General features: G+C 44.0%; 1 protein-coding gene across 1 annotated transcript in view; it reads left to right on the forward strand.

Annotated features, from left to right (window-relative positions):
• Positions 1 to 1,181: 1,181 nt before the first annotated feature.
• T265_03219 (hypothetical protein) overlaps positions 1,182 to 9,408 on the forward strand; it is a gene marked incomplete at both ends in the record, with an annotated part of 38,398 nt that continues 30,171 nt past the window's right edge. Inside the window, 4 exons of the mRNA XM_009167638.1 lie at positions 1,182 to 1,317; positions 1,401 to 1,510; positions 1,551 to 1,937; positions 8,619 to 8,729. Coding sequence (XP_009165902.1) covers positions 1,263 to 1,317; positions 1,401 to 1,510; positions 1,551 to 1,937; positions 8,619 to 8,729 — 663 coding nt within the window. The remainder of the gene's footprint in view (positions 1,318 to 1,400; positions 1,511 to 1,550; positions 1,938 to 8,618; positions 8,730 to 9,408) is intronic.

Genomic DNA, 9,408 nt, shown 5'->3' on the forward strand with positions numbered 1-9,408 from the left:
TTCTAAGTCATTCTTCAACCTGCGACGCTCAATGCATTTGGCAGTTTGAAACAAGCCGCTTACCTCCCAACAGAGTGTAGCTGTAGTGCACTTAGAGACAGTTCTTTTACGAAGCCCCGCGTACCTTGCCGTGGCGGGCTAAGAGCCCAGGTATTATTGTCGTTACCGGAGGTAGGCCCATCGCTAGGCTTATCGCTGCCAAGGCCCGATCGGGCGGTCGTCTTGGACTGCAAATACGCCTGGGATATCTGGGAATACCAAAATTATGGGTCATTTACACGTATGACGGAGGGGTGAAAATTCGGTCAACGCAACCCCCACTAGGCCGGAATCCCGCTTTCTGTTTCATGCGCCACCATAAGGTGACGGAAAACAACTGAAACTGAGAGTCTCGTTATGATGGATGAAGCTGATCACCATGTGATTAACACACTACGGCATTATCCATGATACTTCCCAACTGTCTGCGAAAGTCTCTGTTTCCAAAGTTCAGGCAAACAAATCAGACGAGCCCTGACTACACCACCGTCTTTGATCAATGCGGGTGGCCCCTCAAGGAACATATACGGCCAAACCTTTGAGATCATAGGGCGTTTCAGGTTCACCTTACCAGGGCTTTACTTCAGACGTAGGATCCCGTAAGGTCCAGTCTCTCTTCGGGCGGCGTTGATGGTCTTTGGAACGACTGATAGACGCGAACGATGGATCCCCTAGTTTAAGCCTCTCTCCTCGACTACCCACCAGATCTTCATTTTCCAGACTGCTGGTAGCTTTTCCCATGGGCGACGATGACGCAAGTGAACCACTGCTCAACAGGCGATTCGGTACTAGGAACGGACCAGCACCGTACGCAGCTCGTCTAGCTATATCTAGTGATGTGGAGGTGAGTTTTTTGTGTCCCATTTCCTAAATTTGTCAGTTTATTGCGCCAGTTTATGGACATCAGCGCGAAACGGGCCCATCCACTCAACAGTCTTTCACCAGGGATGCATTGAAGCCACACGAAATATTAGATCAAGAAATTGAGGTATTCGTTTCAAGCATCACTGGATTAGTTAAACTGTTCTAGAGTTTCGGTTATGATCCCGTTCAGAATCCGATTTTCATTGAAGAGAATATCAGAAATGGGACATCTGTAAGTTGGGTTATTGAATGACGCGAACAATTATATGATCTTCCAGACGAAAAGGTATTATATCGAATTTCTGCGGCATCTCGTTCTTTTTCTCATTGGATTGATCACTGCCGCCTCTGCCTCGTTAATGGACTATTTGATTGAGTTGATTTCGGAGTTCAAGTACCGTGTGGTTTCATCGCGTATCCTTTAAGTACATTGTGCGTCTTCATAAGATTTGTACCGTAAAAATAGCACACATTTTCTATTTCCTAAATGATCCCAGTGATCAATCAGTATCACACTGGATGGGTGACTGCCGTGCCTGGATTCACTTGGTGTTTTATTAATATGTTTCTCGTGGGCGTTTCATCCTTGTTAGTGGTATTTTTGGCGGTGAGTATTTTGTACATTTTTGACCCCTCTTGTTTTCTAGCCAGTTGCTGCTGGGAGTGGGATTCCTCAGATCAAGTGCTACCTAAATGGACTTAATATTCCACGACTCATGAGATGTCTCACCATGTTTGTGAAGGGTGCTGGCGTCGTCTTAGCCGTTTCAGGTGGTCTTGCAGTGGGTAAAGAAGGTCCGATGATCCATATAGGTTCGGTGGTTGCCGCGGGGATATCCCAAGGTCGTGTGATGTTCTTCCGGTGGTCGCTCCGTTCTCTGAGATTCTTTCGAAACGATCGACAGAAGCGAGACTTTGTCAGCGCCGGCGCGGCGGCTGGTGTTGCGGCTGCATTTGGCGCACCTGTTGGTGGATTGCTGTTTGCGTTGGAGGAAGGAGCAAGCTTTGTATACCAGCGCCTCACATGGACAATAGTGAGTTTTGCATTGATTTTCCATGTACTAGTTATATTATGTCTTGCTCATTCATTGGCCTAACCATAAGAGTTACACACGGTCTTGGTAGACTCCTAGTACAAGTTGTAACCTCTATGGTCGTCTAGCATTCTAGTAGGACAATTGAAACAGCCAGATTATTTTTCTTGCCTACTAAAGGCACCTAAGCGGTTGTTTTGATGCTTCTAGTTTCCTAACCTAATTTAAATAATCTGACCAGATGGCCAGCATGATTTTCGGCCAACACATTTTACATCGATCAAGGCGGAGTTTGCACTCTCTGGCAAAGTCAGTACGACCGCAAGGACTTCAGGTCTCAGCGTACGTTCCGTTTCGTAGGTTGCTGTACTGGGTGTTTGCCCTCCTCTTTGAGCTCGTCTTCCCACTGCTATCACTCCCTGTTTAAATTCCGGTGTTAGCAACTTACATTTTGTCATGTGTTCAAAGGAGACAAAGTGTTCATTGCCCTCATAAAGATTGATTGAGCTTACTAATGACGGGAATGTCGATAGCACAGATGTCACTAGTGCATCGCATCGCTTCACTACACAAAGACGCACCTTGACTGGTTGTGAAACCGTGTCAGTTTTTTGTACTGAGTGAGCAGACCACTGACCAAGTATTAAGGCTTACTGCTGGCATCTTGCAGCGAATTTCTCCCAGAACAAGGTGAATCGGGTCACCTGCAGTGGAGAAAACCACATGAAAGCATGTCACATCCTATTGATTATGTTAGAAGCATCAGTCCCTTTTAGGAACCTTTTATACAATAATAATAATAATAATAATAATAATAATAGTAATAATAATCAACCAGCGCACTTGCCTTACAGTGGTTCTAGCTGCCACAGTTTCGTTTACCGCGTCGTAGTTTGATGTAATTGGGTTTAGTTTCGTTCTGAAAACGAGGTACGGATTCTCTCTCAATGGTCGCTACTGGTGAGTGTGATAACTGAGACCCATGTTTTTCTTCAATAGTGCGAAAAATTAAAGTCAATGAACAAAAATCACGAGAATGTTTTTTTTTTACTGAAGGAAAGCTCAGAGAAGATCAAGGAACTTGCCACATTTGCTGGCATTCAGTTACTCCTGTAGAGATACGGTGGGTCGGAGTTTCACAAACGAGTAACTGACTGGTTGCTCTTCATTAGTCGCCATTAAAAATATGCCGTTTTATCGTTCTGCTTCCTATTTGACAACAATACACCTGTCGTCGGATCTATTTTGATCCCTACAAGAAGCTCAACTTCTACCATCAAGCCCTAGTCTACTGACACGACGTCTTGTGTATATTCGCGCTTAATTTTATCTGAACAAGTGGCGTTGTCCGGCGTACCCTACCTTTCACTGCTATTGGTTTGCCAAGTGAGCCATAGTGCCCACATATTATGCTAACATTGTGGATGAAAAGTGGCTCCCGAATAGTTGTTAACTTGCTTTGGCATGGCATGTTTTTTATCGCTGGGGTTTAAATTGGTGCCGATTGTGGTACTTTATAGTCTCTCTCATCCTGACGTGGGAACTCAGTATTGGCAGCGTGTCGCCAGCAGTCATGTAAACATACGAGGGCCCCTTATTGGTGGGGTCTATTTTGTTCATTGTACAAGAAAGCGTTCTTGTTTACCTGTTCACGGACGACGCGTGACTGGTGAACAACTAGTGAGAAATAGAATCCCTTCAGAAAGTGAAGATCACTCTGATAAAAGACAGCCGATGGGTGTAGGCACGCCCGTTCTGTGATAGTTGAGCATGTAGTACTGCGGCAAACACCCTGTTTGAAAAATTGATCATCTATTTTTCAGTGTTCCAGATCCGGACTCCATCGGAATGCTATCATGTTGACAGCCTACCGTTAAAATCAAACCGGACATTCATTACTTAGCCTTACGCTCATCCTTTGAGGTCAGTATGTAGTAAACATCTATGGTTAGCGTATGTGGTCACCTGGATAATGGACAACAGTAAGCTGGAAATGTGTAACAGAATAATTAGTCCTACTCTGTGTTTTTACTTGCAAAGTTGCCACGATAGCTCAGTTCGTCAACTCTTTAGCCTGGCATTCACATGGTATGGAGATCCATAGATATCTCCAGTGGGTCTCAGTGAAGGGATGTTAGAGAGGTATTTTCCGGTTTATTTTTCATATTTCTCCGACCAGTCTGTCCTGCATTCTAGCTTCAGTTCAGTGATATCTAAGTAGTTGCCTGTTTTCACCCGGGCTTACGACCTTCAAGACCTTCTTGGAATCTGGTTCCCTGATTCTCTGGTCGCATTACATCCAATTGGGTTGCTTTCCTTCCTGGTCTTGGCGTAGCAGTTTTATACTTTGTGCAGGTTCTTGCAACTAGCGCATTGCAATGCATGTCGCCTAATAGAATTTCAGATGTTGAACACATTGAATGACCTAATTCCAAAGAGTCGTGACATAACGCTACTTATAAGGTTGCTGAAAAATCTCCAACAGCACATTACGAGTTTCTCCCACCTTGAGGCTCATCAGATACGCGTAGTCCTTGGGTTCCAATCCACCTTACGTTCCAATGAGCTCGAGATAGCTCAGTAGTTAAGGTGCCAGCCCACATGACTGGAAGGTCCGTTGTTCGAACCCAACCTCAGCATCTTGTCTGCTCCTGTCTAGGCTTAAGCAATCTGCCAGTATCTCAAACTTCAAGCCTTCTTCGGGTGGCATGGCAGCTGGGTACCGAAAGGTGGCAACAGCTGAACTATCTATGTTCCAGTCAAACACTAAATTGTGCGCAAATGATGAAACACCCATTAGCAAATGAACTTGATGCTAACGCCGTCTTACCTGAAATTCAGTTAAACATCTCGTTCATGGTTTTCTTTTCGAAGAGTTTTCGGTAACCCCATAATTTGTCTGTTGTGTCAGTAAAATATATCTCGAGATGTCGGCTATCGTGTCAAGCGAAATATGAGACAATGGCCTTTGTGTAGCACATACTATCACGAATGGGAGATTCACCCAGGGGCTAAGCCGAGTGCCTCTACATCTTCCAGGTTAATTCTTTTGCCAACTCCATTGAAATTACGTGAGAGGAAAAATGATTGTTTACAGATGAAATTCTGCTCAGTTCGGACAGCTGGTCACGGAATTTTTCTTTTCCCCACCCGATAGTTCTTATGGAAGTATACGTGCTGTCAAATCTGGCAAACTTGCTGTCGAAATTCGTGTAACTAATGAGGACCTTCGAGTTGCTGCAGTTTGGTTCATCCACCATGCGTTCATGTGGTAATCGGCTGCGAATCCAGTATCGTGTTGTCGTCGGTATTCTTTTGTTGTTCATCTCCAGTATATGGAAATGGAACCGCTCTCATGTAACTGGTTTCGCTGAGTGCTGTTAAGTCCCGTAGCATTTGAGTCTCGTCGCAATGAGACTAGTCGTCTTCAGGCCCCCATCACTGTCCGGAGGAGTCCTCACGTTCAGTGTTTCAAGTGGCGAAATGTGCTTCTTTCTTTCTGTGCTGGCTGGTGTCGTGTGTAGGAAACCTAGTTTTTTTTGTGACGGCGATGTAGACTTACTCTGGAGGCCCCATACTGATTCGTTGACTCACAAGGCAGCATGGACTGCCCGAGGGTTCAGGAATTAAAGCATGCAGTCTAACACACTGCGCACAGAGGAAGCTTTTTGAGCAGCACCAGACTTTAGGTTTTTAGAGAAATGTCGGCTGTATTATATTACTCGTCGGGGTTGGGATCAGTGGTTGGCTCGTCGGAATGTGAGTTTTTTAAGGCCAGGCTTTTCCAACCGGTCCTACTATTTCCCTAGATATGGAGATGCCCGTCGCGTGGGGGAAAATTTTGTGATTATACAACCCTCCTCACAGCGAAGTACTATCCCTTACAACAAATGGCTTGATGTCGGTCACTCCAATAGTGTAGATGGGAAAGTTGACCTTTCAGTACCGTAGCCAAACGTCAACAGAGAACATAGCAACTACACACCAGCTTCGCGTGGCGTGCTTGATAGTGCTCCAGTGGTTATGGCCATGTTATCAGTAGGTCAGTGTCGGTCAAGTCAGCTCGACCTAGTCAATACGAAGGTTTCATGGAAAAGCCTGAATAAGCGCGAATCCGTGAAGAATGTTCTATTGATGGGGAATTCGGAACAAAGGGTAGTCTAGGGGGAGGTCGAGCAACCACCCAGCTGAATCGCCTAGTGCATCCTAATAGGTTTATTACTGTTTTATGGGTAAACGTTAAATAGTTGCAATATCACCGGACCAAAATTTCCCACAGATCTTCGTAGAACCACCATTAAGAGGGATCAAGATTCCTGGGCTTACTCCGGCGACAGGGATTCATCAAACCGAATGCAGTGGTGGAAACTGAACTCAATGTTTCTGCCAAATAGACATACAAGAATGATTGACTATTGAGTCCACTGATAAGCCGACGTAGCCTGAATCAGGTGAAGGAAGCTGCAGTAATGGTGTTATGGTTTTTGAGGGCTATGAATATTACACCTTGGAAGCATTTAGTTGCCGAAAAAAGATTATACCATAATCTAGTCGGATCTTTTCTAGATAAGCCCCGCCACTTTTTTCCAGCTCCAATTTTAATGTGCGTACATAACCTTGACCTTCCTTATCCGCATCTAGGCTCATTTCGTGCAAAAATTTTCTCCGCTCGGACGTAAAACCCTGAATGAACTTTCTGACGCTTTCAACTCTCGTTCATGACAAGGAGATGGCAATACGTTTTTTGCTAAGCCACGGAGTGACACTTTCAACTGTTTTTGACAGGTGGAAGTGAAATGCCCGACAGTGTCGGCAAGAAATCGGTCTTCGAAAGGGAAGCTGGTTGGAGCGGTGTAGGATGGAGTTTAGGACAGTAATTCTGTTCATTTATTGCTCGTCCAAAATGTGGCAAAAATCAAATTCTGCTCAGACGGATTATCCATTAGCCACAGGATCACGGTTGACTAAAAGAACTTTCTTCGCGAAGTTTGCGCCTGGCGGCTTTTGCAGACTTCAACAGTTACCGGCGGCCCAGGTCTACACGTCGAGATCGATGAAACGCTAATATATCGCCGTAAAAACCACGTAGGGCGAGTCTTTCCCCAGCAGTGGCAGGGGTTAATTTTGTGGCGGGGCTTATCTAGAAAAGGTCCATCTATTCCAACTCAATGTTGAACAAAGTCATGGCCGATATCAGAAAATTCCTTGCTGTGCAACGATTTGATGCACTCATCATTTGTTATATTTATACAAAAGCCAATCAATAGCTAATCAATCTAAGAATATTACTCCCAATGGTAGTCTGCCTCGTGTTGTGATTTGGGATGAAGAGAAAATTTCAACCCTATCTCGACTAGGTGGCTGGTGATTGATACTTCGGCTTCCCTAAATTGAACTGAGGTCAGCAAGCAATATGTGAATTTCTTTGGGCGGGCCTTAGGTCAGTATCTGTTTCCTCAGATCTGTGAATGAATCGATTGATGAACGCAAAGACTAATTGTTAAACTCTATGTTGGCATTTTTCAGGTGGCATGTACTTACCGCCTTTTCATTTTCAACATTCATCTGTCCTCCCACATTTGCTCAATACGGGTTCGCGGTTGGCCAATGTGCGTTTACCTGTTCCAGGAATTTGTAGGTGAATAGAGGAATCTTGTTTACTATTTCAGATTTTTTATTGTGAAGTTTGAGCACCCAGCAGGAAGCGACTTTTAACTAACCCCTGTATAAATGCTGTTGGTAGTATATCATTCTTCACAAAGAGTAGAGGGTAGTTTATGCTTCTACTCACAGTTTTTAACACAGTTCCTCAGGATATTGTGTATGCTGTGGGTACATGACAGAGAACAGACGTCTTTTTCGGTCTCGGATGACTCTGGTAACACTACGTGTTGCTCTGTCTTCCGAAAGTCTGCTAAGAGTGCAGAGTGCCTGCACTTCACAAGCTTCTGTCCAGTGTGAGACAAATTCGCTTTGGTGGACGTTTTGTCCCATAGAACGCTCTAAATCGACTGGTTGAGTTGCTTACAACTGAGTTGAGATTAAATAACAGTGCCGACTGTTTCACGGAGACACCTCAGAACGAGCGACAAAGGGGAGGCGCAAATCACAGCACCAAGGAAACCTGTTTTCTCAGAACTGCTCTGCAATGGCACCCACGATTTTAGCCAAGTAAACCAACTTTAGGCGTGACTGTGCGCCAAACATACTCTAAAGTAAAACTGAATGTTGAGGCACAGAGGTCGTCCCATTGCTATCTATCAAAACGCCCTCAGTTTCTTCAATAGGTCATTGTATCTATAGTGAGGGTGATACTAAATGCCACAGACATTATATGTATATGCCGCAGAAATAGATTTTTGGAAGGGCTTCATGAAATTTCTTACAAATGGAGTCCCCCACGTTCGAAATTAACTGTCGTTTTCAAAACTGTTGAATTTCAACTCTGAATGCAGCCAGAACTATCTGAGCAACACTCCTCAAACAGAATATGTAAATATAGACTGAACATAGCCCCCTTCCTAGACGGAGGAAAATTCGAAGGTCAGATACCTTCGACAGAGTCTTCTAATGTTTACTAGTACTCACTTTACTTATCATTATCTTTTCCTATGGTCTCCACATTTCGCTATAACCACACCATTGCTTATACACTTGAATGCTATTTTTTGTCCGCCACAGTTATTCGCTTCCATGGTCTCCATGTTCGTGTTGGCTCTGTTGAAAACACTCATCCATACACACTCGTTCAACTTCACACCAGGAGGTTTGGCCAGTTTCGGGGCGTTTACGGTAAGCGGTATGGCTGTATTGCGGTACTCCGGTGTTTTTTGTCGCTGACATCCGTCTGAGCTGAGCTGTTACAAACATTTTCCCGTTCAACTTTGAGTTATCTTTCCACTGGGTTTTATGACGACCCGTTCGTTGGAAGAATCTCAAAGCCACATTATTTATTCGACGGTGTTAACTCGCTCAATATCCACATTGTTTTCACCGTCATTGAACGGTGGAATTTGAAAAGAGAGAAAGTCAGATTAAGCGGAATGATCCAAGACTCACAGAATTACTACCGGGTTCTCAAAATCCTGGGTAACTTTCTTTGAGGTTATTGATGTTCCGAACTTATTGAATATGGGCTTTCACATTTCCATGAGTTGCGATTTGTAAACTATCTTCAATAACGTGTCCTGTAGTAAAACTATTAATGTTTTTTTGCATAGTAATTTCATTGAACTAGCAGTTGGATTAGAACGCTATGACCCCTTCCATCCTGAAGTGGGCATAATTTTCGATAGGTCTTGGGAAAAAATTAAGCGAAGTAACGAAGATAGCCCTAGGAAAAAAATACTGAACGGAAAGCGAACGCCTGGCCTGAGAGGATATGAAACGATCACCTAAAAAACCTTAACTGCATATCATGCATATATATATATATATATATATATATATATATATATATATATATATATAT

This window comes from Opisthorchis viverrini (genome assembly GCF_000715545.1).
Source record: "Opisthorchis viverrini unplaced genomic scaffold opera_v5_44, whole genome shotgun sequence".
Classification (NCBI taxonomy): Eukaryota; Metazoa; Platyhelminthes; class Trematoda; order Opisthorchiida; family Opisthorchiidae; genus Opisthorchis; species Opisthorchis viverrini.